Source organism: Canis lupus, chromosome 12 (assembly GCF_048164855.1).
Source record: "Canis lupus baileyi chromosome 12, mCanLup2.hap1, whole genome shotgun sequence".
NCBI lineage: Eukaryota > Metazoa > Chordata > Mammalia > Carnivora > Canidae > Canis > Canis lupus.
Window position 1 is genome coordinate 34,675,852 of NC_132849.1, and position 26,762 is coordinate 34,702,613.

General features: G+C 46.3%; 1 protein-coding gene and 2 long non-coding RNA genes across 4 annotated transcripts in view; 2 read left to right on the forward strand and 1 right to left on the reverse strand.

Annotated features, from left to right (window-relative positions):
* Positions 1-7,961, forward strand: part of LOC140601498 (uncharacterized) — a 120,247-nt gene extending 112,286 nt beyond the window's left edge. Inside the window, exon 7 of one of the 2 annotated variants that reach the window (XR_012004509.1) lies at positions 7,212-7,961. This is a non-coding gene — a long non-coding RNA (uncharacterized lncRNA). Of the gene's footprint in view, positions 1-1,061; positions 5,005-7,211 lie in introns of those variants that run through there. The other variant, XR_012004508.1, reaches the window with a different exon arrangement.
* Positions 4,978-13,830, reverse strand: LOC140601499 (uncharacterized). Its single transcript, XR_012004510.1, has 3 exons — positions 10,925-13,830; positions 7,186-7,278; positions 4,978-5,784 (listed from the first exon to the last, which is right to left on the reverse strand). It is a non-coding gene; the product is annotated as an uncharacterized lncRNA (long non-coding RNA).
* Positions 13,831-16,524: 2,694 nt separating this feature from the next.
* CYP1B1 (cytochrome P450 family 1 subfamily B member 1) lies at positions 16,525-24,806 on the forward strand. The gene is made up of 3 exons (XM_072770493.1): positions 16,525-16,659; positions 17,069-18,112; positions 20,992-24,806. The coding sequence occupies exons 2-3, from the start codon at positions 17,070-17,072 to the stop codon at positions 21,578-21,580; spliced, it is 1,632 nt and encodes a 543-aa protein (XP_072626594.1). The 5' UTR covers positions 16,525-16,659; position 17,069; the 3' UTR covers positions 21,581-24,806.
* The last annotated feature ends 1,956 nt before the right edge of the window (positions 24,807-26,762 follow it).

Genomic DNA, 26,762 nt, shown 5'->3' on the forward strand with positions numbered 1-26,762 from the left:
ACACCAAAGGCAAGGAAGGTGTTGATGCATGCAGGGGTCCACCTTGGAGAAAGACATTCTTACAAAACATTCTGACAGGAGGACCGACCAGTTGGTTCTAAATAAATGTGGCTAGAGAGGGTAATATGAAGCCCCTCTTATCAAGTGAGGCTAGACCAACCTTTGCCCCCCACTAAGAAGCCAGCTTTCTCCTGCACCCCAAACATTTGCTCCTGGGATCCCAACCAGCCCCTCAAGCCCAAAGCATCTTCCGGTTCACCGGCTTCATCAGTGATCCTTGGGGGGATGGGGATCAGTGCTGCTCAGCCCAGGCTGTGAACTTCTAACCCTCTGAGCATTCTTATCCTACTGTGATAAAATCCACAGGGCTCAACAGTTTAATTCTTCTACGAACACTGAATGTATACCAGGTGCTGGGGGAAGGAGGGGGAAGGAGAGCAGCGAGGCTATGCTGTACAGACAACCAAGTCCCCACTCCGCAGGTCCTAAGGGTCTGGTTAAGCAGAGATGTATTGTACATGAAGCCAAAAATAACATAATAGAATGAAGTCAATGGAATAATAGTGCAAATGCTCAGGGGATTCAGAGGAGAAGACAATTGGTTCCACAACGGGGAGGGGAGCAAAAAAGGGAAGGAGGCTTTTCACAGCAGAGAAAGGGAGGGGGCACTTTTAGCTGAGGGAACAGCCTTGACATGTAGGCTGCATTTAGAGACCATTCTTCGCTGTCTGGCGAGGTTACAGGGGAAATTCAACAACGTGATGGGAATGAGTCGTGATAGAACTTTCACATCAAATCTTGCCATTGGAGGGGTCGGGCTAGTATCCTTCTGGTTTCGTGGGAGCAAAGCATATAAAAGTATTTTTTGAAAACTTTAAAAGAGGATTTGCCTGGCTAGTGAATTCTTTGGAATTATAGAAGAGACTCACAGATAATAATAATAATGATAGTTATAGTAATAATAGCTACTATTAATATTTTGTCGTGATTTAGGGCAGACATCATCTTTTAGAGCTGAAAGAACTTTAAACACCACCTCATCCAACTCGCTTATTTTACAGACAAGGAAACTGATGTCCAGAGAAATTTTGTCTCCAGACCCTGGCCAGTGAGGGGCAAAGCCAGGTTGAGGTACAGACCTCCCCCTTCCTAAACCAGTAAACCAGATTACTTGTCACTAAAAACGTGTCCATCGGCACCGCTCCCGGCTATTTTTCAGAGAAGGAAAAAATGGGTGATTGGAGTTTAAGCGGTTTGCTGGAGTCCTGCAGCCACCGGTGGCTCATGTGGGACTCAAACCCCAGACACAGGGGACAATGAGCCAGCGCCCTCCTATAAACATTCTTACTGAAATTAAACCCATTCACGAGGGATGAAGCACGAGAAAGAAGAGTGAGTATGGTGATTAGAGCCCAAGAATGCATGTTTCTCCCATCATGACCTGGGTAAGAAATCCAGGGGCTGTGAGGAGTCTGCTTTGCCTCAGCTGCCATGCAGCCTAACCACACACACGCCAAGATGCAGGGAGCTCTCTTTCTTCACCAAAGGGCTTAGCTGCAATATGGTTTAAATTAGACATTTCTTGCCTGAGTAGAGCAAATCACTTAGGTTATATGCTGACAAAAAAGGAACAGTCTGCATGCTTGGAAAGCTTAGGGGGAATTAAATTATGTGCTGTCACTTCAGAGTTGTTCCTCTGTCCTCTCCACCACCATCTCTCAATTGCCTGCAGGAGTCCTGGAGCCTTGCGTGCAAGCTGAGCCATAACCCAAGGCTTAACATAAACTTCGGACTCTCAGGTCATTGGGAAATAACAGGTATATCCGGTTGGGCCTTTTGTGCTTGTCTGCACGCAAATTAAAAGTTCGTGCAAAGCTGAACTCCTCGGAGCCTCTGGTTAGGGAGAAGGGAGGCTGCCTTGGAAGAGAATTCTCACACGATCTCCCTGTTTATTTTTTCAGGGAATGGCAGATAGAGCTTGTTTATGAGAAGTTCGCACCTCTGGGAGCCTGAGCTCAGAAGGGGCGGGATGTGGAGGGGGCCTTGTGCCAGATGGTCCGTGGGGGAGCAGGGCTCTGAAGGACCCCAAGGCAAGGCGTTGAAGGGGTGTAGTTCTCACAGACCTTCAAGGAGGTGGGCTCGGGTGGGTATGCCAATTCCCACAGTTGCCCCGCTGGTGGCAAACAATGGCAAGATGGCTTGTGGGGGCCGAGTTGGGTGGGGAGGGTCATTGGGGGGCTCTGAAAGCACAGCTCTTCCTTATCTCTCTACCACTGTGAGTGTGCTCATACACTCAGAGCTGTCACCTTGGCTCCTCACTGTCCTGTCTTCAATGACCCCAGTATGATTGCAGCCTGGAAGCCTCTGAGAAGGTGGCTGGAGCTGGAAAGGGTGTGCACTCTGCTCCCCTGCTTCATCCAATGGGAAGCAGTAACATTCATGCCTCCTGCCCTCAAACTTTGATTTCTCTCCTTCAGGAGTTTGCCCACTTTGTGTGGCTGGGAGGCAGCAGAGAGTCTGGGCTGGTAGACCTGAATTCAAATTGTAGCTCAGCTACCTCAGGAGTTTTGTGACCTTGGTTGACAACTCTAACTGCTCTCACCTTGCTTTGTTTGTGTAGAAAAGGGATTATGGTTAATGGTTACCTCAAATGGTTGGTTGTGAGGGTTTAATGAAATGATTTCTGTTAAATGCTTGGCACACTGCCTCGCTCCAAGTGCTCAATAAATAGTAATTCGACATTATTGGTAGTATATTATCATTGTTGTCATTGTTAAGATTGGCTGAGCTGCCATCCAAACAGCTGCTGCATTTCAGGCTGTGCCTCAGATGCCCTCCTGGCCTCACAACTGAGCAGGATCCCCTAATCCCGCCCCCCACCCCCCTACTTCTTCCACCATGATCTCCCAGCCACCTGATTCAGACATCCCCTGGGCTCTGGCAGCAGAGATGGGGCACCAGCCTGCCTTACTTGGGAGTCAAGGTTCATTGTCCCAGCCAGACGCCTGGGGATGGTACCTCCGGCATAGCTCAGCAAGGTCGCAACATGATTTGAATGTGTCCACATGTGTCTCTAAGGCTTTCCTCCTCAAACCAATAGCTGAATCATGGCTGCCTCCAAAATTGATCCCCACTCCCACCAACTTCCTATATCAAGACTTTAGCCCCTTAGATATTGCTTGGATGGAGAGACGCTCCAAAGGAAAAAAAAAATCACACTTTTAAGCTTAGACAGTAGTTCTCAAAGTGTGGTCCAGGGACTCCTTGGGAGTGTGGGTGGTCCCCGAGACCCTGTCAGGGGATCCACAAGTTTAAAATTATGTCGATAGGATAATCTTTGCCTTTCGCTCTCTCCCTCTCTCACCATTACCAGGGGCCTTTCAGGGGTCGCATGACATTTGTGATCTCAACAGACTGAATGCAGAATCAGATAGGAGTATTTATCTGTCTCTGTCAAGTCAGAAATTAAGGAGATTTGTAAAAATGTAAAACAATGCCACTCTCGTTAATATTTTTTGGTTTGGGAAAATATACTTATTTTCTCTAAAACATATTATTTATGTTAACATAAATGTATTAGGTTTGTTCTTTTCCAATGAATAAATATTTTAAACTTTGTTGCATTTTCATTTCTAAAATTGTGAATATTGACAGAACTTAGATTGGACAATAGCTCTTTGATTTCTACAGTAATTTTTTAGAGTATGAAGATGTCCCGAAAACAAAATACTTGAGAAGCACTGAGCTAATAATTTGGCATTGTAGTCTATGAAATCATCCCTTTGCTCACTTACTTCTAAATAAAACCATCGTTTCTGGAGATCTGGGATAGTGTGAATTTTATAGTAATCTCAGTATAATGGATTTGAGTGTAGCAGATCTAGTCATGAAGCCCATGTGGAATTTTCTTTCCAGCTCTCAGCATTTTCCAGCCACTGTTTTAAAGGAAAAATTTCTAAGTTCTCCCAAGACCAGACTGTAAATTATAGAGATTAAATTGTGCAGGGAAGATACCAGGGGTAGGTTCTGCTGCGAGCGGGGGACAGGAGTTGAATTGCATCTGTCACGGGATCCATGACTGCTTTGACTGCTGGAGTCCTGGCCCTCTGGAGGGAGTCATCTCTCCTGGCAGGATGGGTGGAGAGACTTGGGGTCACCCGGGGCCTTAGCAGCCATAATCCTGCCAGAGAGGTCTATACTCAGTGTAGAGTGGGAGGGAGGGGCTTCTGTAAGCTTCAGACCAGAGGCAACAATTAATGGATCTTTCCTGTTGGGGTATGGATGAGCTTTGCAGCCTGCAGACCTGAGTTCAAATCTTGGCCGCCTCTCTTACAATCTGTGTAACACTGGGCAAGTAGTTCACTGTCTCTGAATCTTAATCACCTTGTATGGGAAGTAGGCTAAAACCAGCAATACTTTCAGGATGATTAGGAGAGGTAAATAAAATTGTAGCTGTAACCACAGAAAACAGTTCCTGGCACTGGGGAGTATATTAGCTCCTTTTTTTCATCTGTCCCAACTTGCCTTTGGTGTTAGGCACTCTAAGACCACAGGGGGCCTAAAGCACAGGCCCTGACATCAGAGAGCAGGATGGTCCCTCCAAGCCGGGCACTCACAGTGGATGTTTACTCCATGTTGAATTCAATGTTATGTGCAACTGGATTTTTACTTCTCTGGTCTGTCTCAGGTATGGTGCTCAGAGCCCAGGAGTAAAAAAAAAAAAAAAAAAAGAGAAATGGGGGCTCCCGGTAGTCCAGATTCCTCTGGTGTCCTTGCTGGCAGGAATAAATTTCTATTTTGCCCCATGGAGCCTGGTGCTGGAACCTGAGAGCTCAGGTCTCCATCTCATTCTTACTGCATCAGGAAGTCCTTGATGGGATGAGCACTGGGTGTTACACTATATGTTGGCAAATTGAATTTAAATAAAATATTTATTTATTTTTATTTTAAAAAAGATTTTATTTATTCATGAGAGACAGAGAGAGAGAGAGAGAGAGAGAGAGGCAGAGACATAGGCAGAGAGAGAAGCAGGCTCCATTCAGGGAGTCCGATGTGGGACTGGATCCTGGGACTCCAGGATCACGTCCTGGGCCAAAGGCAGGTGCTCAACCACTGAGCCACCCAGGTGTCCCTACATAAAATATATTTAAAAAATAAATGGGCAGCCCTGGTGCCCATTTTTATATATATTTAAAATATATATATATATATTTTAAAAAAGAACAAATATGAAAATGGAAGGTGGGTTTCATATTACTTGAAAAATATGAACTTGTTCACTGTTAAAATTTGCTTCTTTTTCCTAATAAAGAATTATATTCTAAGATATATATATATATAAAGAAGTCCTTGAAATAGGGAACAGAGAGCTAGGGGCCTGAGGGCACAGCTGGTGGTAAGTGGCCTCACCCACACCTGAACAAACCAGGGAGGATGCCATGCTTTCAAGGCCCAGAAACTGCCAGGCCCCTCCTTCCTTCTGCATCCAAACCCTTAAAATGAACGGGCCACCGGGGACTGACTCAGTGCAATGGGGAAAGGAAAAAATGGAGATTAGTCACCACCAAAGTACAGACTATTGAATTTAACTTTCCATTTTGGATGGGGGAATATTCTGGATGATTTCCTCCCTGGCATTTAAGAAGGCGTAGCCAAGGGCCACCCCACCCTGCCCTGCCTTGTGGTTCTGGCCGGTGAGATGACCTCAGCCTCTTCAGGGTAGTGGTTAGATGTGCCTGGTGCTGGTGCCTTGGGTCTGGGGCCACCCCGTGCTTTCAGCCACACCTGCAAAGGTAAGAAAAGGAGGCTGGAGCCTTGGGGGAGCTGGAGAGCACCGTCTCATTTGTACACATCGCTGGGAGGTCTCTTGAGCTCTCTCCCACTTGCACCATGGAGAGTGATGCCTTCTGGACTTTCCTCCGAGGCCTGAGTGTTATCTCAGGGCTCATTACCCGAGAGGCCCAAAGCACTCAGGAAAGCCACAGTGGGACTGGCCCCCAGCCGAGCTCGGAGGACTGAGCCTGGCTCAGCCTTGCCGGGACTCCTTCAGGAATGGGAAATCCTTGCACCCGAAGACCTGCCTCTGTACTAGGGTCTGGAGGTGAAGCACATCAGAGGTGAGGGGACACGAGGTGAGTGCTTCACAGCTGCTGCCACCTGCCAGCAGGAGGAAAATGCAGATTGGCTCTCATGCTGAGTCTTTCTGCCAAGAGCACCAGTGGAGGGGTGGTCAGCCTCCTAAGGGCAGCAGCAAAAGGATTTGCACAGAATAATGACAATAGCTGACACTGTCTGAGCCCTGGCTGAGGGTCAGGCCCCATTCTAAGAGCCCAACATATGGTAGCTCAGTCCCTACTGCAACTCTGTGAACCAGGTGCTAATCATTTTACCCATTTAACCCAAGCATAGCCTGGCCCTAGGGAAGTCATTTGCAGCAACTGGAGACACACCACCGTGGGTGGGAGAGCCAGATTCAGACCCTGGCTGGCTCTGTACCGGTGCCTCAGAAACATGAGGAGTGGGTGACTCGGGTCACCTTAGGCTTTCAGAAGCTTGCACGTGGGTAAGGGTGTGTGGCTTTCACATGGAGCCAAGAAGCCCATGTTCCTACCCCTGTGAGCTCCAAGTCCTTGCAGATGTCTGACTTTACTGGAAAGGAGTAAGAATTTATATCTGACCAAAACACACACACACACACACACACACACACACACACACACACACGCAGGCTTAGTAGTAGTCATAGTGGTAGTAAACAACAACAATAGTAGTAATAGTAAGGGCTAACGTATTGACAGCTGGCTCTTTGCCATCAACCACGCTAACAGGTTTCCTTACCATATCTCAATTAATCTCTAGGAGTGCCCTCTGAGGTCATGATCATATTACCTCTCTTGCACAGAGGAGGAAATGCAGGCTCAGAAGAGTTAAATAACCTAGCCGAGGTCACTGTTTATAAATAAGAAAGTGGGGCCTCACACCCAAAAGTGCCTGCACAACCACCCCCCTCACCCCTCCTGGCTGCTGGATCCAAACTCCTAATGATGGCGGTATGCTGGCTTTACTGTTTTTAATCTCCTCAGGAGGATTAGACAAGCCTGGAAGGCATTTGGGCTTGTGCCCAGGAGCCTGTAAAGAATTGTCATCTCAGAAGAGATATCCAGGCACACCGAGGTCATCTCTCACCCTGGCGTCTGTGGTGTCTTCCACAGGGACGTGGAGCTCTGGAATGTTCCCCCTTTGACATTTCACCGGCTATAATCTGGGGATTTCCCTCATCTGTCAAGAAAAGGAGACATCCAAACACAAGCACACATATTCTTTAAAATAAGGAAAAGTTCTGAAAGACAAGTAAGATTTTTGTTCTGTTTGTTCTCTTTCTACACTTGCAAAAGCTATATGAAAGCAATCGCTCTTTATAGAAGGAAGAAGATTTGGGCACATACTCCTCGGTATAAAACCCTAGGTTCCTGAGGATGCAAACTGGCGCACCTTTCTGGAAAACAAATGGGGTGTAACAAGACCCCTTACAATGCACATGCCCATGGTTTAAACATCTCTACTGAAGAAACACTTGCAAGTGTATATAGAGTTGTGCAGAAAAATAAGTGTCTCCAGTGGAGTCTATAACAAGTGAGGCACAACACGAATGACCATATAAGGGTTGGTTATATATAAATTCTCTTATAGTCATTCTTTACAGTAGTTCAGAAGCATGAGGTAGATCTGCACCATTTCTTGTGGTCACCCAGACAACTATTAAGTGGAGGGGAAAAGTCCGAGAACACTAATCTACAATCTCATTTGTATTAATCATACATACATATGTACAAACATATGCACGTACATAGACAGAAGGTACATGGTTCCTATGGTTACATCTGAGAAGGGATGGCAGTCTGGACTTTCCTATTTTTCTGCATATTCTTAGATTCTGATTAAATCATTTGCATCAAGAATCTATTTACCTGCTAATGTGTTTTAAGAGTTTATATCTGACTAAAACAGAAAATATACTTTATATATATATATGTGTGTGTGTATATATATATATAAATACATATACATGTATATGTATAATAAGTATATATTATATATATCCCCATATTATTTTCCTGCACCCAGTCTCTGGCCCTCAGGGTCAGCAAGAGTTTAACATGGCCTCCATGATTGGAACACTGTCTTAAAGCCCCAAGATGCATTTAATAGGAATTAATACAAATTAATTGTTTGGGGTTTTTTGTTTTTGTTTTTTAAAGACTTTATTTATTTATTCACGAGAGACACAGAGAGAGGCAGAGACATAGGCAGAAGGAGAAGCAGGCTCCCTGCGGGGAGCCTGATGCAGGACTCAATCCCAGGACCGGGGATCAAGATCTGAGCCAAAGGCAGATGTTCAACCACTAAGTCATCCAGGTGGCCCTGATTCTTAGTTTTGTTTTTTTTTTAACCAATTGCCTAAGGGCAATTAAAGACTCAGAATGGTATCAAGTCTTTTTTTTTTTTTTTTGTATCAAGTCTTATAACAAAAGAGAGATGAAGACTGGTTGATAACCAGCTTAGTGTGGGCAAAACAGTGGGATGCAGATTTTTAAACCAGTAGAAAAACTTTCGTTTGCATTAAAAGGAACACTGTGAGTCTGATGGGAAGTAACCATCCCTCTGGGCTGGACAGCATGTCATCTCTGGGGGTATGGTGTTCAGTTTCAGGTACGCACTTAGGCATATTGAAAAATTACATTGTCTAGAAGGCACAGATAAGCTAGAAACAGCTCTAGAAACCAAGTTATTTGAAGAATGACTTGAGGAACTGGGACGTTTCTTGGTTGGTGGAAGGACGGCTCCGTGGCAGCACAATAGCCATCTTCAAGTATACGAAGGGCTGTTACGTGAAGGGGAAATTAGTCTTGGTGTATGTCTCTCCAAAGGGTAGCTCTAAGTTCAGTAGAAGACAAGAACATTCACTCCAGATTCCTTTGTAACTTCTCAGAACTTCTCACTTCTAGAGCTTTCTAACTGAAGCAGTCCACAAACAGGACAGGCCACAGCTAAGAAGTGAATGCTTCCATCTATAGGACAGAAAAATCCTGGTGGGGGTTGATGGTCAAAAAGCCAATGTATAATTATCCAGCCCTCACGTTCCCTTTCGGGAATGGGCAGGGGAGGAATAACCACATAAGTAGCTATTTAACTATCAAATATTTTTTTAAGCCCTGGATGTGACTACAGTTTTTAATCTGAAATTTTGTCCCTTTGTGGAAAGAGGAAAACCTGTTAAGGAATACAGATCTAACCCTAGAAACTAAGAGGTTCATGGAGTAAAAGAAGACTGGAATCTGGATCCTCAACCAAGAATGTATCCCAGATCTGGACGCCATACCAGTCACCACACCTGTGGCTGGACGTTGTGATATAGCTGAACCCAAATGTACACTTTTGTATGTTTGCTGCACTTTACTTGCTCTGCTTTATGCATTTTCTTGGTAACCTGGTAAATATTCATTTTTTAGGAAACTAAAATGAAAAACAATATCCTTCATTTGCCTAGAGATTTTCTCTGCTTAATCAAAGTTAGGACATTTAAGGGGTTCTCTGTTGACCAAAGTGGTGGACAGCATGCTTGGTTCAACTGTTAGAAGGGTGAATTTCAGGAATTGGATGGGTGGTTGTCAAAACTCATGGAATGAATGTACAGAAGCAAGCCTAGACCTTGGCATCCCTTCCCTATCTTTGAATCATCGCTGTCCTGAGTTAGTGATTGTTTCCATCCCGCAAACACAGAGCAGGAGAGTCCTGTTGGGTGGGAGCCTGCATTAATGGATCACCGGGTTATCCATGGATATTTTATTTTTTTCTTTTCTTGGTTGTTCTATCTCCCTGACCCCTTTCCTTACTTTCTTCACTCCTCTTCTCTTTTTTCCTCTGCCCCTAACTCTACTGTTCCTGGAAGAGAGAAACGGTGAGCAGAAGGATGTAGAGAGAAAGGAGACGGTGGTAGCTCGAGAAGGGAGGTCTCGGAGGGAACACAGGTGCTCTGAGGTGAGGCTAGGCCCAAGGAAAGGGGGAAGGAGAGAGAACAGGAAGCAGAAAAGGACATTTGCAGAGCAAGGGAAAGAAAGAAGGCCGAGGAGGAGGAAGGAAATGGAAGGGAGCAGGAAGAGGCGATCCGAGGACTGTGCCATTGGCCACTTCTACACGGCTGTGAAGTGAGTCATGTCTTGGAAATGAGAACACAGTGGGACTAGGGGCATGGGCTGTTTACACAGTATATTCCTTTTATTTTCAAAAGGAATTGAAGGAGATCAAAGACCCAGATACACTTTAGAACATTCAAAAAGCAAGGATGGCAAGGAGGAGAAGGGGGCAAGTCAGATAGGAAGCTGGGGAAAGCCGTCCCAGCTGAACCCAAACTTCTTCCCAGCCCTGAACCAGGAGCACAGTGTCAGATGAAGGACATGCCAATCTCAGGTTCTTTTCACTGTCCTTTCTCATAAGAGACTCACAAGAGAAGCTGAATGTAAGGTCATAAAATTTCTTTCTCATGCTCCTATTTTCTATTAGTAACTTTAAAATTTTTTTTTGAGTAACTTTAATTTCGATACAATTTCAGACTTACAGTCACGTTGTGAGAACATCACAAGGAACTCCCATTTACCCAAATTCTCCATTTATGGACATTTTTACCATGTTTGCTTTATCATTTTCATCTCTCTCTCTCTCTCTCTCTCTCCCTCCCTCCCTCCCTCCCTTCCTCTCTCTCTGTCTTTTTAACTCGAACTATTTGAGAGTATGTTGCAAACACTGATGCCCATTGACTTCTAAATACACAAGAAAATATTCTGGCGGGGAAACTGGAATAATACACTGTAACTTTGTGGCTCTCACTAATACCAGACTATATGGAAATAGCTTAGTGGGCACTCACCTTGGAAAGAGAGGAGAGCTAAGAGACTGGGTCAATAAAATTAGCAAAATCTTCCAAAGCAACTTCTCCCTATGCTTTACATGGAATTGAAAAAGCATCAATTGTTATATCAAGTTTAAAAAATGGAAGGGGAAATGGCTTTGGTAGGTAACACTCCTGGCTCTATCTGCCTCATCTAAGAGCTCTCAGGACCACTACTATTTAATATTAAGGCAGAGAATCCAGAGGATCACTGCCAGTGTGCACAGTGCTCTGTCAATCCTAAAGCACACTTAAAATGTTAACATCTGTGAAAAGAGAATATGTCTTATTGATCAGTGGCATAACTACAAGTGGTAGCCCCCTGCATTTATATTAATGCATAAAATAACAGTGCAGTCCACAAATGAGGACTTCTTAGAAGAAATAAGAAAGTTTTGTTTTGTTTTTTCAGCTCTGTGCTTCTTACCCTGTGTATTACCAGGAGGAAGGAAGCAGAAGCAAGTCAGGTGGGGCCAGGGTGTTGGTATTACTTCCTCAGAATCCTCTCAATTCCCAGCATATCATTTGTAGCTTCCTATGGCTCATCCCTCTGCCATCCTCTCAGTCACAGTCACCTTGGTGTATCTCTTGATTTCTGTTTTCCTTCCCACTAGCATGGGTCTGATGACTAATTCTTGTGCATCCCACATGTCAAAAACTTGCCAGGGACTGTTCCTTCTATTCCACTCTCATCTCAGTGCCTGTGCCTATGTGTGCTTGGAGGGGCTTGGAAGAGCACAGCGTTCAGCCACAAAATTGACATTACGCTGGAAGATTATGATAGAGGGAAAGCCCATCAGGAAGATGGACTTCCAGCCTGATGACAGAAGTGCTGATGTTCCTGGCTATGGGCTCCAGGTGTAATGCATCTATCTGATTTGCTGATTTAAAATGATGATGAAAGGGGCACCTGGGTGGCTCAGTCGTTTATGTGTCTGACACTTGGTTTCAGCTCAGGTCATGATCTCAGGGTCATGAGATACCCGAGTCAGGCTCCAGGCTAAGCAGAGTCTGTTTGTCCCTCTCTCTACCCCTCTGCTTCTCCCCTACTTCTCTCAAATAAATAAGTACTTAGAAAAATAAAATGACCATGACGACAATAAGATATCCTTCAGCCCAAAAGGTAGTGATGGGCAAAAGTGAAATACACGAGGACTGAGGCAGATTTTTTTCTTTGGCTTCCTGACATGTTCTCTCTTCCTCACATCTCTCTTTTCCTCGTATCAGACCTAGACCGTTGGCCACAGGGTGTCCTGATGCTGGCTGGGCACGTCAGAGTCTAGTGTCTTGTATAGTGACCCTGGAAGAGAGATATTCTCTTTTTCTTGGGGTGGTTAATTTGAGGCTGCCAATGGCCAGCCTCTCCAGCACACAAGGGAAGTCTCCAGAAGAGATCAGCATAACAGAGACTGGGGAGAGCAGCCCCAGATCTTTCCATCCTGTAAGGTACCACATTATCCTTCCCTGCACATGAGCCAGTGCATTCCTGTTCTGCTTAAACAAGCTTAAGCTGGATTTCTGTTCTTTGGAATCAATACAAAATAAGGTATTTTAAACTTCCACTTTAAACTCTCTCTCTAGCTTAGCTGTTCTTTTGAAAGTTATTTGCACCAAACAATTCAAGTTTGGGATTTGGGAGGGCAAAATTCCCATATCCTGTGCTGTTGATTGAAAGGAGATCCCAGGGCCTTAAATACTACTGGCTTTGGTGAGAAGTTGTGTTGATAAGTAAAGAACCTGGTGTGGATTCTCACTATAGGGAGAATCTTGAACTGAGCTGGGGTTCCACAGGGCACACTGGATTTACCCTATGTCTCCATCAAGTACCAGATGGGTCCTCCAACAGAGATCTGTGCCACCAAATCTGAGAGAATCTGAGGTCTGCAAATTCTGAAGAAGTTGTTACCATAGCCAGTTATTTTGGCTTGTCATCATCAATAAGGACCTGTCCTTTTTCATATATATAATTTTTTAAAGATTATTTATTTATTTCTTCATGAAAGACACAGAGAGAGGCAGAGACATTGGCAGAGGGAGAAGCAGCCTTCCTGCGGGGAGCCTGTTGTGGGACCTGATACCAGGACCCCAAGATCATGACCTGAGCCAAAGGCAGACGCTCAACCACTGAGCCACCCAGGTGCCCCAGGACCTGTCTTTTTAACAGTATGGGCGCAACTGGTTACTCTGCATTTTAAACCATGTCCTAGAACAAGAACTGAGCCCATGGTACCATAGCTTGGAGGATATGCTTAAACTATTCACTATGGCAAGAAGGTATGCATCTACTTTGTCTAAAAACTATACAGTATTATTCAGGAATTATTAACAGGAGGTCTTAGGAACAGCCTTGGGTTATACTTTTGAAAATAGTAATTTACTTGGTTTAAAGGCAACTCCCATTTGCTCTGTTTCTGGTAGAGATACTAGGTTAGAGGCTTTGAGATATGCTGATAGCTCAGAATTGGCATAAGCCCATGGACAATTCCAGTCTATTAAATTAAAAGCCTACTGAGAGAGATTGATGGGTGCAGCAATCTTGAACTTAATTATTAGGCAGGGGTTTTGCTAAAGCTGGACATTGTAAGGTTATGAAACTCATTTCAAAGGATGTATAGGCCAACACAATTCTGGGAAATTCTGGGAAACCAAAGCTTATTCACCCCGTTGCTCAAAAACAACTTTATCATGGATTGGGGTACTCCATTATAATGTACGAATTCATTTTGGGAGAACCTCTCAAAAAGTATTGGAGACTTTTACAAAAAGTATTTTCTGGGACGCCTGGGTGGCTCAGTGGTTGAGCACCTGCCTTGGGCCCAGAGTGTGATCCTGGAGTCCCAGGATCGAGTCCCACCTCAGGCTCCCTGCATGGAGCCTGCTTCTCTCTCTGCCTATGTCTCTGCCCCCCCCCCCCGTCTCTCATAAATAAATAAGTAAAATCTTAAAAACAAAAAAGTATTTTCTTATCAGGTCAGGTATTTTGTTGGTTTCAGGCTCTCACAAAGTCTAATTTTCAGACACCTCTTCATGTGTCTTTATTTTTTTATTTTTTTTTGTCTTCATGTGTCTTTAAAATTTAACCACTTGGGGCACCTGGGTGGCTCAGTGGTTGAGTGCCTTCCACTCAGGTCCTTATCCCAGAGTCCTGGGATCAAGTCCTGCATCCAGCTCCACATAGGGAGCCTGCTTCTCCCCCTGCTTAGGTCTCTGCATCTCTGTCTCTCATGAATAACTAAAATCTTATTTTCTTTAATTAACCACTTATTTCAAGGTCATAGTCCCCAGGTCTCTCTCATCCAATTTTATTGCAAAAGGTGACCACACGATTTCTGCTTTTTGATCCTCAGAGACCCCACTTCTGTAAACAAAAACAACCATTTGAAAAAAATTCTTCCAGCTGATTTATTTATTTATTTTTTTTTTTTTTGAGGCAGGAAGGATGGCATTTGTGCTTTTTTTTAATCTGAGGATTTCCTTCCACAAGAACTTGTACGATGGATCTGAAATGGGACTCAGATTCTGGATTCACCTCTTGATAGCTGGTAAGAGGTGAGGAGAGGTGAAAACCATCAAACATTTCAGTTACTTCCTTGAAAAGAGGAATCATTTAAAATTATATTGTATTTTTTAATTTTTACTTTTTCAGAGAGGGAGGAAAGAAGGGCAGAGGAAGAGAGAGAGAAAAATCTCAAGCAGACTCCATGCCCAGTGGGGAGCCAGACATGGGGCTACATCTCACAACCCTGAGGTCGTGACCTCAGCCTAAATCAAGAGTCTGAGGCTTAATAGACTGAGCAACCCTGAGCCAGGCGCCCCAAGATTACCTAAGATTATATTGTATGACTGTAATTGTATCATTGCAGTGTGTGTGATCTTGGTTAAGTCACATAACCCCTCTGAACACCAGTTTCCATATCTATTAGCTAAGAAACAACTGAACAATAGAGATTCTCAGCACGAGGAAAACTCAACGCGCAGGACTGTCTCGAGGTCAACGCCCCACTTTTATATGGACGCTTGGGGATCCCGGAGGCCTGGAGATACAAGTCCCTCCTGGTTAGCTACCATCCATCCCACCCTTCCCGGGGCTCGCCCTTTCCCCAGCCTTCCGAGAAGACCTTTTTCTCTGCAGGGGCTTGAAAATACTTTGTGCCAGCCAGTGAGGAAGGGCGCAGCCCGCGGGGGAAGGTGCCGGCCGAGCACGCCCCGCTCCGCATCTCGCGATCCGCCTACCCGCCGCCGAGTCTGGGCGCCCGCCTCTCCGGCCAGCCCGGGTGCGGCCGTGCGTGCGCCGCGGAGGGTGGTGGCGGCTCGCACCCCGCCCTGGGCCGCCGCCGCCGCCGCCCCGGCGTGTCAGGTGCCGTGAGAAGCGCCCAAGGATATGACCAGAGCCGACGACTTTCCAGAAGCCGCGCACGCAAGGCACAGCTCCGCACGCAAGGGGGAGGCGACAGCAGAGGAAACTTTCAACCCCATAAAGTTCAGAGGCGCGAGATCGGCGCCCTGCGCCTCCTCCTCCCCCTCGGCCCTCCCCACCGGGGCATCCGAGCGTGCTCCCTCGGCTGCGAGCCCCCGCCTTAGCCCCAGCGTGGTCCCGGGCTCCGGCCGCGGGTCCCCGACGCGGGGCGGGGGGCGGCGCCACCTGGGGGCTGCTGAGCGGGAAACCGCGACCAGCTGCGTCCCGCTGGCGCTGGCCTTTGTGTGCCAAGCGCGGCCGGGGCGCGGGGGCCGGGAGCGGCGTCCTTGGGGACTCTCGGTCTCGCCGCTCGAGGTGGAAGGAGAACCTGGCGCGCCGGGGGGCCTCATCCGAGGGGCCTGTTTGCAAGGAAGTTACAATAAAATAAAACAGCTGGGGATGCTGCGAAGGCAACCGCCACGCAGACGCGGCTTCCCGCGTTCCCCAAACTGACAGGTTCCCTCTCCGGGCCTCGGCGCCCAAGGATCCCGAGCGGGTCCATCTCGGGCAACGGAGCTCAGGCACCGAGAGGGGACGGGGGGTGTCAAGCTCCCCGGGGGGCGCGCTCCCCCCCGACCGGCAGGTTCTGTTCCCAGCGCGCTTCAGGGCAGCAGCGGCTACGATGGGGAGGGACGGATTAGAGTGGTTTTCCGGGAAACGGGAAGTCCGCACTGCCGCTTGCAGCAAAGCCGCCAGCCACCGACCGAGGCCGTCGGGGAGCATCGCGGCCGCCTCGCGTGACCGCGCTAGCGCCGCGACCCGGGTCGGGTCTGAGCCCCCGGCAGCGTCCCGCAGGCCCCGCCCCCGCAAGCCCCGCCCCCGCCAGGTTCCGCCGCCGCCTCCGACGCAGACCTTAAAAGCCGGGGAAGCGGGATGGCGCGTTTTGACTCTGGCGTGACTGCGCGCACACGGGCCACGCCCCTGCGACAGCAGCTGTCAGACGCGCGGGGGTCCTGAGGCTGGGAACCGGCTGCACCGGTCGACCCCCCGTCTCAGCGCGCACTCTGTGTGGAAACCCCCGCTTTGCCGAGGCCCCAGGTGCAGCGGGGCTCGCGGCAAAGGAGGCCGCCTGCTCGGTCCCCATCCCAGTCCCAGCGCCCCTGGCTCGGAGGCTCCAGAGTGGGTGCTCTGGCTCCCGGAGCAGCAGGTGTCCAGGCGAGGCCTCCGATTTCCCGGGGACTTCTGGCCCTCCTCAAAGGCCCCAGCCCTATTACGGAGCCGTCCATCCCGCGCCGCCGGAAACCGCGCCACCTCGCAGGTCAGTCTGTCCGCGGAGCCGCCTTCCCGCGGCCTCGCGGGGCGGGGGTGGTAGGCAGTGAGAGGGGACTGCGCGCCTCCCCCTGGATGCCCTCCGGCCTGCCCCGAAGTGCTGGAACCGTTACACAGCTGGGGGTTGAGGTGGGGACGGAGAGTCCGGGTCACGGAGAGGCGGAAGCATGCTCTTTCCCTTCTCCTCTAGGGGATGGGTTTGGGATGGGAAGAAGCGTCCTCCGCCGCTTCCCCGGAGAGCCCGCCCCGCCCCGCCCCGCCCCGCCCTGCCCTGCCCTGCGCGCGACCTCCTCGCTTGCCAACGGCTCGGCGTAGCCCGGCGCCAGGGGTAGGGGCGTGGGGCGCCCGCTCCTTTCCCTGCACACCTGAGGGCCACGCCTTCGCCCCTCTCTCTCCAGCATGGCCACCAGCCTCGGGCCCGACGCTCCCCTGCAGCCGAGCGCGCTGTCCGCCCAGCAGACCACGCTCCTGCTGCTGCTGTCGGTGCTGGCCGCGGTGCACGCGGGCCAGTGGCTGCTGAGGCAGCGGCGGCGGCAGCCGGGGTCCGCGCCGCCCGGCCCGTTTGCGTGGCCGCTGATCGGAAACGCCGCGGCGATGGGCCCCGCGCCGCACCTCTCGTTCGCGCGCCTGGCGCGGCGCTACGGCGACGTGTTCCAGATCCGCCTGGGCAGCTGCCCGGTGGTGGTGCTGAACGGCGAGCGCGCCATCCGCCAGGCGCTGGTGCAGCAGGGCGCCGCCTTCGCCGACCGGCCGCGCTTCGCTTCCTTTCGCGTGGTGTCGGGCGGCCGCAGCCTGGCTTTCGGCCAGTACTCCCCGCGCTGGAAGGTGCAGCGGCGCGCGGCGCACAGCACCATGCGGGCCTTCTCCACGCGCCAGCCGCGCAGCCGCCGCGTCCTCGAGGGCCACGTGCTGGCCGAGACGCGCGAGCTGGTGGCGCTGCTGGCGCGCGGCAGCGCGGGCGGCGCCTTCCTGGACCCGCGGCCGCTGACCGTGGTGGCCGTGGCCAACGTCATGAGCGCCGTGTGCTTCGGCTGCCGCTACAGCCACGATGACGCCGAGTTCCGCGAGCTGCTCAGCCACAACGAGGAGTTCGGGCGCACGGTGGGCGCGGGCAGCTTGGTGGACGTGCTGCCCTGGCTGCAGCGCTTCCCCAACCCCGTGCGCACCGCCTTCCGCGAGTTCGAGCAGCTCAACCGCAACTTCAGCAACTTTGTCCTGCGCAAGTTCCTGCGGCACCGCGAAAGCCTGCAGCCCGGGGCCGCCCCCCGCGACATGATGGACGCCTTCATCCTCTCGGCGGGGACCGAGGCGGCGGAGGGCTCGGGCGACGGCGGCGCGCGGTTGGACATGGAGTACGTGCCGGCCACTGTCACCGACATCTTCGGCGCCAGCCAGGACACGCTCTCCATCGCGCTGCAGTGGCTGCTCATCCTTTTCACCAGGTAAAGCCTCGAGGAGGCGCGGGCGGGCCTTCCTTTCCTGCCGGGTAAGGGGTGGGGGGCGGTAGGATATGCTGAGGTCTCCACGCACGCCCAGAGTCTGGGGTTTCGCGCCAGCTCCCCACCTCGCAAAGCTGAGATCGCGGCGCGAAAGCCGGGCTCGGGAAGGAAGGCACAGCGCGGGCCGAGAGCGCGCCCCCGCCCCCCGGCCTCCACCCAGCGGGGACCCGCCCGCCCGCAGCTTTGATCTTGTGGTTCGCTACCTCTCCAAGTGGGGGACAAAGCTATGAGAGCCCCCTGAAAGGCACGATCTTTTAAGTGCCCGCAGATCAGCCCCGGATCTCTGCCTCCCTGGTACAGCAGGAGCAAAATTGGCACAGTTCCAAAGAAAGGGCAACGGGAAACTTGTTAAGTAAACCCAGCAGCTAGTCGGCTGGGCCGGCCCTCGGCGCAGATCGGAGCTGCCAGCCCCGCGCAGGGAGCGCTCGGAGGCCGGCCCCGCCGACCCATACCCGGCACCGGAGCTTTCGGAGGGCGGCCAGAGGCCAGCAGGTTGCGCTGGGCTTAGGGGAGCGCCGCGCTAGTTGCGTTAGAAATCCCCGGGGGAGAGCCGGAGCGGTCGCTTCTCGGAGCGCAGAGCAGCGCCTCGACAGGCGCGCGGGAACCCGGGCAGCGCGAGCGGGCTGACTCCCCTGGCGCTCGGGCCCGCCGCCGAGGCAGCCTAGCCTAGCCCCCCGCGGCGCCCGCCCGGACTAAGGTCGCCGACCCTGGGAAGCTGCGCGCAGGGAGCCAGCGGGTTGCTGGTATAGGGTGCTGCCAGACTCAGAAAATGAAAAATAAAATGTACACAGGGCATATTCTTGCTGAAAGATGAACTATTGTTTACCAGAAATTTAGATTTAACATAGCAGCCTGTTTTTGTCTGGCAACTCTGCTCCAGGAGCAGGTGTCTCACTGTCTTACTTCACTCACGGCAAATGTTGGTTGCCTTGAAAGACCTGAGGTCCTGGTTGTGCCGTTTCTTGGCGCAGAAGGAAGTGGAGGGGGATGCCGAACTTGCTGGCAACCCAGAAATTGGAAGGCAAAGGCTGGTTCTTTTCTTATTAGAATCCTGCAACCTATATATATATATATATGTCCTTAGATCCTGTGCGACTACTTTCGTAAGTCGAATTTTTGTGTATTTAAAATTGCTTTTCAGTATTAAGAGCATGGAAACCCATATGGGCAATGAGCAGAAATCAAATAAAAACAAGTCGATAATAGATCAGGAAAAAGACATCCTAAAATGATATCAATAGGTCCTTTGCATCCCACCATAAGCTTATCATCTTCTGAAACTTCGTTTTTTTTGTTTGGTTTGTTTTGGTTTTTTTCCCCATCAGAAACTGAATTGGGCAGCAAAAGTAAATAAAACAATTTTGGAGTCACTCTATTCAATATAGCTGATGAATACATTTTTCTTCTTTTTAGTGAAAACACAGTACGAAGGAAGTTGGCAAATTACACTGCCCATTTTGGTATGTGTTTAAGCAAAATACAACCATGGCCATTCATTTATGTATTGTCTGTGGCCGCCTTCACAGCACAAGGCAGAGCTGAATAGCTGTGACAGAGGGAGGGTTTGGTTGGCAAAACCTAAATTTTTAGTATCTGGCCTTTCATGGAAAAGTTTGCCGACCCCTGAAATATGATGAAGCATACTTCATGAAGTTCATGAAGCAATTTTTAAAATCACCCATAATTTTATACCATACACGCTTACATTTTTTTTCAGAGATGCAATAATTATTTACTTAAAAAAAAACTTAAGACATTTTCATTTAGTGTAATGGACATTCTCCCATCTTTTAAACTTTATTTTAGTGATTTCTGATGGCCCCCTAGTATTTTTGTCATAATAGCACCATTACGTATAATCGCTTCTTTTAACATTGCTGATTGCATTTTTAAAATTTCGGTGATTGTTGTAGTTACATATTTTTGTACCTGTTGTTTCCTGCACATACGTATCTAGGCGTGGATTACTGGGTTTAGAAAGTGGGGGAGAGTTACCCTTCTGCATCTTGCTTTGTCCTCAGATTTTGTTTTCCAAAAGGGCAATACTATTTGTATTGCCAACAGTAAAGAAGCATTACAGTTTGTACCGTAATCTTTCTAACATTGGGAATTTCCTTTTAAATTTAAATTTTGAGGATTTGTAGCTTTATCTATCAGGATAACCATTGTGTGCGAGAGCAGTGTGTATGCTAGAATTTATCCCAGGAGATGAGAGAAGAAAAGGGTCTGCTTTTGGGGCTGCTTTTTTGCTTTTCATGGGCCCTGGATGCTTTTGCCTCTTTAGACTGTTTGCCCCTCAGAAGATCTTAGTGACATTTTATTACTACATTGGAATAAAGATAAATATGTCAAATTACATATTAAAACATTTTCTTTAATCTAACAGGGTTTTTTTTGGTGTATGTTCTGATTTTGAAGGAAATGAAAACATTTTCACGAGCCCCTGAAAAATTTTGCAGGTCCTTGGCATGTCTGCTGTGCCTCATGGAGAAGCTGGCCTTGTCTGTTAGGAGCTTTTTCAGGCTAGAAAACTTCAGACTGTTTTTGACTTACGATAGGAAAGAGAGCATTACCCATATGAAACTAATTACGGGAAATACAACTATTGATTTATCCATCCTGTGATTTAGTGAGAAATGAGGAAACTGTTTTGGATTTTTTTTCTTTTTGGGGGTCTGGAAGTACTAACTCATTAATGAAATAATTCATTAATTCAGTATTCATTCAGATAAAGAAAGTGGAATTAAAGTGCCATGTGCTTTCTAGATGAAAGAAGAATCGATTTCCCTTACTTATTTTCTCCTGTGTTAACGACCAAACAGGTATCCACAAGTGCAGGCTCGGGTCCAGGAAGAATTGGATCAAGTCGTGGGTAGAAACCGGCTGCCCTGCCTGGATGACCAGCCCAACCTGCCCTACACCATGGCCTTTCTTTACGAAGGCATGCGTTTCTCCAGCTTTGTGCCCGTCACCATTCCTCATGCCACCACCACCAGTGCCTGTGTCTTAGGCTACCACATTCCCAAGGACACAGTGGTTTTTGTTAACCAGTGGTCTGTGAATCATGACCCAGTGAAGTGGCCTAACCCAGAGGACTTTGATCCAGCCCGGTTCTTGGACAAAGACGGCTTCATTGACAAGGACCTGGCCAGCAGCGTGATGATTTTTTCAGTGGGCAAACGGCGATGCATTGGGGAAGAGCTTTCCAAGATGCAGCTGTTTCTCTTCATTTCCATCCTGGCTCACCAGTGCAATTTCAAGGCCAATCCAGACGAACCCTCAAAAATGGATTTTAATTACGGTCTGACCATTAAACCCAAGGCATTTAGTATCAACGTCACTCTCAGAGAGTCCATGGAGCTCCTTGATAGTGCCGTCCAAAAGTTACAAGCTGAGGAAGACTGCCAGTGAAAAACCAGAAGCATGCTAAAATTTTACAAGTACTCAAGTTTTGGGGGGATAGGGAGTAGAATTTTCTAGCTCCTCTGGGCCACTCTCTCAATTAGCCTCTAAAGTGAGCATGAACCAACTGATCCGCAGGTGATGTGCTTCATGCGTGTGTGCTCAGATGAGCACTGGGCTCCGAAGGAGCTCCTGGAAGAATCAAAGAATGAAAGGATCCAAAGAATTTTTACAGAATATCGAGTTCTGATAATAATGTCTTGAGGGAGCATGTACACACACAAATGACCTAATGAAGAAGAGTTTTGATAACCATGCCTTCGTGTACGGGATCCAAGCTTGATGTTCTGCGTGCTGAAATCTGCTCCAAAGCAAATTGTAGTTAGCCAAGTTTCAGAATATATTGCTGAATATGCAAAGACAAATAATTTCCATGTAAGACATGTGATTGAGGGTAATAAGGGAAAAGGGTAAAGACCAGGAATTCCCCCTTTCTCACCTCTTCAATAAAAAATAGCTTAGTTAGGCTGTAGTTATCTATGGATGGATTTATCTTTTTGCCTACTGATACGCTTTCTTTCTTGGGGGGTAAGTCCTAAAGTCATTTACTCACAAAGAAATTAATGGTGGTTGATTCACTGATTATAGTAGCTGTTCCAGTGATGTATTCTGAATTTTAAAAGTATAAGTTGTTAAATTGTAAAAAAATTCCAAGCCAAAGTCATATCTCTGTTGTTGCCAAAGTACAATGTCAATGATGAGCAAAAAAAAAAAAAAAAAAAAAAAAAAAAAGATTTAGCAGCCTAGCTAGGCTTTATCTTATATGATTATAATGCACTGATTTCAGTAAGTCTTATAGATTAAAAAAGTCACCAAATACTATTCAATGTATTTACATATATAATTATCCATAAGCAGTATGTATTAGTTATTGTATTATTAAATAGTATTAATTATTTTGGTTAAGAAAAATTTGAATAAGATATGTCTTTCCAAAAGAAAGACCAATCAAAAAGTACAATTCTGGGCTCAAATATGTGAAATGAGCCTATTTTGACATCATGGAAACCAAGATGAAGCAAAATCCATTCTCTCATCTGCAACTTGAATGAGAACTGAAAAATCTCAAAATTGGATCTATAAGATGTATTCCTTATTACTTTACAACATATTTTCTAAAATGATATTCATAATCTAGAATCTTTTTATGAAATCAATGTAGTTACTATAATTCCAACCTCTTGGCATGCTTACATTTTAATTTTAAAACCATTCTGATTGTTGAGTTCCAGTTGAAGTTACTGGAAATCTGACCATTAGCCTATGCAAGGCAGAGAAATTTAACCTGTGTCTGCTTGATGAATAGTGAAAAATGCAATGAATTATCCGGATGTTCTCTTTATTAGAGAACCAGTGGGGGAGGTGGATTCCCATCATAAAAGGCCTAGTTTCTCTTTTAAGTTTTTTAAAAATAGCATTCATGTCTGTGTTTTGGAAAGTCAGAATCAGAAGGTCCAGTTGGGAGACTGTTTTGAAGATTGCATCACATTCCAGTGGAGCTGATCAGATCAGGTGTGCTGCTCAGGATGGCCGGCCCGGGAGCAGTCACTTTGGTAACTGTGAAAACATAAAGCCTGAAGGAAATACGTATGTTCCATTTATGTAAAGAGCCTGAAAACCTTAAAAACAAAAAACAAAAAACAAAAACAACACCACATACTGGAAGATTGCAGAAGTTCAAAGTGAAGGTTGGAGCTTTAACTTTCATTGTATGTGAACTTGCGGAGGAAGGTATACCGTATCCTGAAAGCTTACTGCTTCTTACATTCTATTAAGCTTTTGGAATCTTTTAATTAACATTATAAAGAGAAGAATGTCTGACGTATGTGTGTTGCGGTGGTGAGAAAAAAAAGCAAAAGAAGAAAAGGAAGAAATATGGTTAAGCCTTTCTCCACTCATTCCAAATTAATTCATCTGAAGCACAAAATTTGAAGTATGAACACTTAGAAAAAAGATGATTTGTAGGCCGATGTTAAATCCCAAGTAGACTTTAAAAAAAAAAGATCTATTTTGTAATTTGAAATTCTTTGATTAATAAAAATTTCATATAATTTTAATCAATAAAATCTCATAGCTCTGCCTCTTGAGTATGGAGAACTGTGCCAGTATTTTTAAAGGCACTAAATCCACCTGTAGAAATCAGGCTTACCCAATACCTTAAAATTTTTTGTCACCAGCCATTCCAAAACATGACTACCCCCCACTCCTAAGCAGGGCTGAAATAGTGATTGTTGGCTGCCCTAGCCCACTTACTCTGAGACATATGTGGTACCAAGAGTAATCATGTACCAATCTGGATGCCTCATTAAGTCAACCAAGTCCAGATGTGCTCTAATTTGTGCGAATGTGGGCTCAGTTTGCTTGGCACTTCTAGCAATGGAAAAGCTGTACTTTATAGGAGGAAGTAAGGTGGGCTCTTGGAGGTCACCTAGCTTATTTAATACAACTATTTTATGTTTTATAATCTAGTTAAAGGAAGGATAGCAAAACCAAAAACAAATTAAAATAACCAAACTTGGAGGCCACAATAATCAGGCTACTGGTTTAATCAGAAAACCTTATTTCTTCCAGAGAAAGAAGGTATTTGCTGGTCACTATTGTAGTCAGAATATCTACTCCAGATTATTGTTAATAGTTCAAGTATATCGTTTATTAAATACTTCCTTTATGTATTGAAGCTTTGACTTTGCAAGAAGATTGCTTTTTTTCCAAACAAAAAGATGTCTCAGGTTTGTTTTGTGGGTTATCTGAAAGCTTTTTTTTTTTCTTTTTTTCCTCTGAAAGCTTTCATGTCTCAGAACTTAGCCTTCACCTGTGAAATGCTATTACGGCCTTAATATGTCCTTATTAGATCTATATTAGATCAAATAGTTGCATAGCATTTATATTAATTTTATATTTTTTAGCTATGACACACTGTGATACTCTGGTAGATGCTTATAGCTCAATGATAATTTTTTATTTAATCTTTTCTTATTTTTGTATTTTATCATGTGTGCTTTTAATATGTACAGAACAACTATAATACATAGTTGTAACTGAAATACATTTCAGAGGCACAGCGTTAACATGTACCTTTTACTGTTTGATATACCAGATTAAAAACATTTTGTATCTGTAATTACCTGTAACCGGACACCTTTACCAAGATAATAAAAATCACTCTTATAATCTTGTTATGGAATTTTACTTTATGTTGTAGCAAGTATGCTATATCTTTTTCAACATGCATCCATTCATTAATGTATCCATTCTTTTCAACTACCACTTATAAGTGCTTAAATTAAAATGTTGCATTATGAACATTTTATTTGGCCATTTGACATTTTAGGCTGCTTGCTCTTTTTAAAAAATAGGCTTTTAGCATTCAGTTTCCTACCAAATTCCTAGTCTCTATATTTTTGAGTTTATGAGAACCAACACAGAAGTTAAATTTCAGTGGCAAACATCTAGAAAAGTGGGAGTTAATTTTTAATTTTGAAAAATAGACCAGATTGAGATTTTAAAGACTCTGATCTTTTATTACTGCTTCATCCAAAAAAAATGCAGAACACATATTTGTCCCTCAGCAGCACATCAGTCCTTTCTGTTAGTATTTCATTCATTTATTTTTTTTCCTTTTGTCATGAAAACTTCTGTGTGTGTGTGTGTGTGTGTGTGTGTGTGGTGGTTTTGTTGTTTTTCTTTTTTTTGAAAGCTTTTGTTTTCAGTTTGTTGCTATACATTTATTCATTCATATTTAAGGTACGTGTGCTTTAATTAATAAATGCAATTCATGTCCAATAAAAGAAAAGAGGAGAGCATTCTGTCCTGTAGTATGTGGAAATATTTTCTGCTGACCTTTTTACCGGGTAAAAGATGTGACTTCACAGAGCCTCTGCTGTGATTCTCCAGGCTCTCACTGCCCCACCTGCACAGATGGCAGGGTGTACGGTGCCAAGGGTTCTTATTGCTTCCAGACCTAAGCTCCCATTACTGTGAAAACAGGAAAAGAAATCATGAAGTACAATTGCACACAGTGTCATTGATACTTCGGCTTGACAACATCACTTCAGCAACTAAAAGGTATGGCTATAAATTGGCTTAAGAGAATACTCACTTGTTTTCCAAATCTGCTAACATAAGATCTTCATAATGGCCGTAAAGTTTTAGGATGAGTGAAATAAATTTTCCACAGGAGAAATTTTAACAAAATTATGATTAGGGTCAGGCATTTGCAAAAAACGTCAAGCAGAGTTGAATTCTACACAATCAATCCACTAAAATAGAAGGCGGGAGTGCAGGGCAGAAAATGACTGTAGCTTTAGAAAGAAGACAGCCGTGATTGCTGCAAACGCGCAGGGGTTATTTCTGTAACCTCAAAGCCAGTCCATTTTTCTGCAGCAGTTCGGCTATTAACACCCCCTTATTTTACCTCAGTGACTCACATGCTCTCTGCTTTCCAGTTCTGACCTTCTAGCTCTAATTCTTAGAGAAGGGAAGAAAGAAAAGAATACATTCAGAAGCATTTATTTTTAATGGGAAAGACTGGAGAAAATCCAGTTTAAATAGCTATGGGCAAGCTATAGGCAAACAACAGCTTATGCCTGTAGCTCCTAATCCACTTACAATACAAGCTGTGTGGTCTCCACTGACACTTCCCAACATGTGTCAGGTATGGGGGGAAGAAATGCAACTAGAATATGTTGAGCACTTCTTAGGTTTGAATCACCACGCTAAGCAGAATCGCACCGCAATTCTGTGCAGGAGGCAGTAATGTAATATATAACATGTCACAGTTAGACGTGGCAGTGTCTGGACGCTCCCAGAGATGAACTGACTCCAAAGCCCATTGTCCTCGTGCTGTAGTGTCACCTTCCGACCTGGCTGTGTTTGGGTGGATAGTCTAGTCTGTCTATTTTCAATCCCCATGATCCTTGGGTTTCACAGCAATGCATTTCCTTTGTCTAGGGCACATTCCACACTATAATCAGGGTGTAACTGACATTGTGAAGTGCCAGAAAGACTCACAACATTCCTCTTTCCTGAGGAAAGCGTCCTCACACTGTTCTTACTAAAAAGAAAGAAAAGGAAGGAGGGACAGAGGAAGAAAGAAAAGGAAGAAAAAAAAGAGAGAAGGAAAGAAAAGAAA

Excerpts from the sequence above, each read along its gene's own strand:
- CYP1B1 (XM_072770493.1), top strand. The coding sequence starts at position 17,070 with ATGGCCACCAGCCTCGGGCCCGACGCTCCCCTGCAGCCGAGCGCGCTG. Across the intron at positions 18,113-20,991 it reads CTGCTCATCCTTTTCACCAG|GTATCCACAAGTGCAGGCTC; the intron begins GTAAAGCCTCGA and ends ACGACCAAACAG.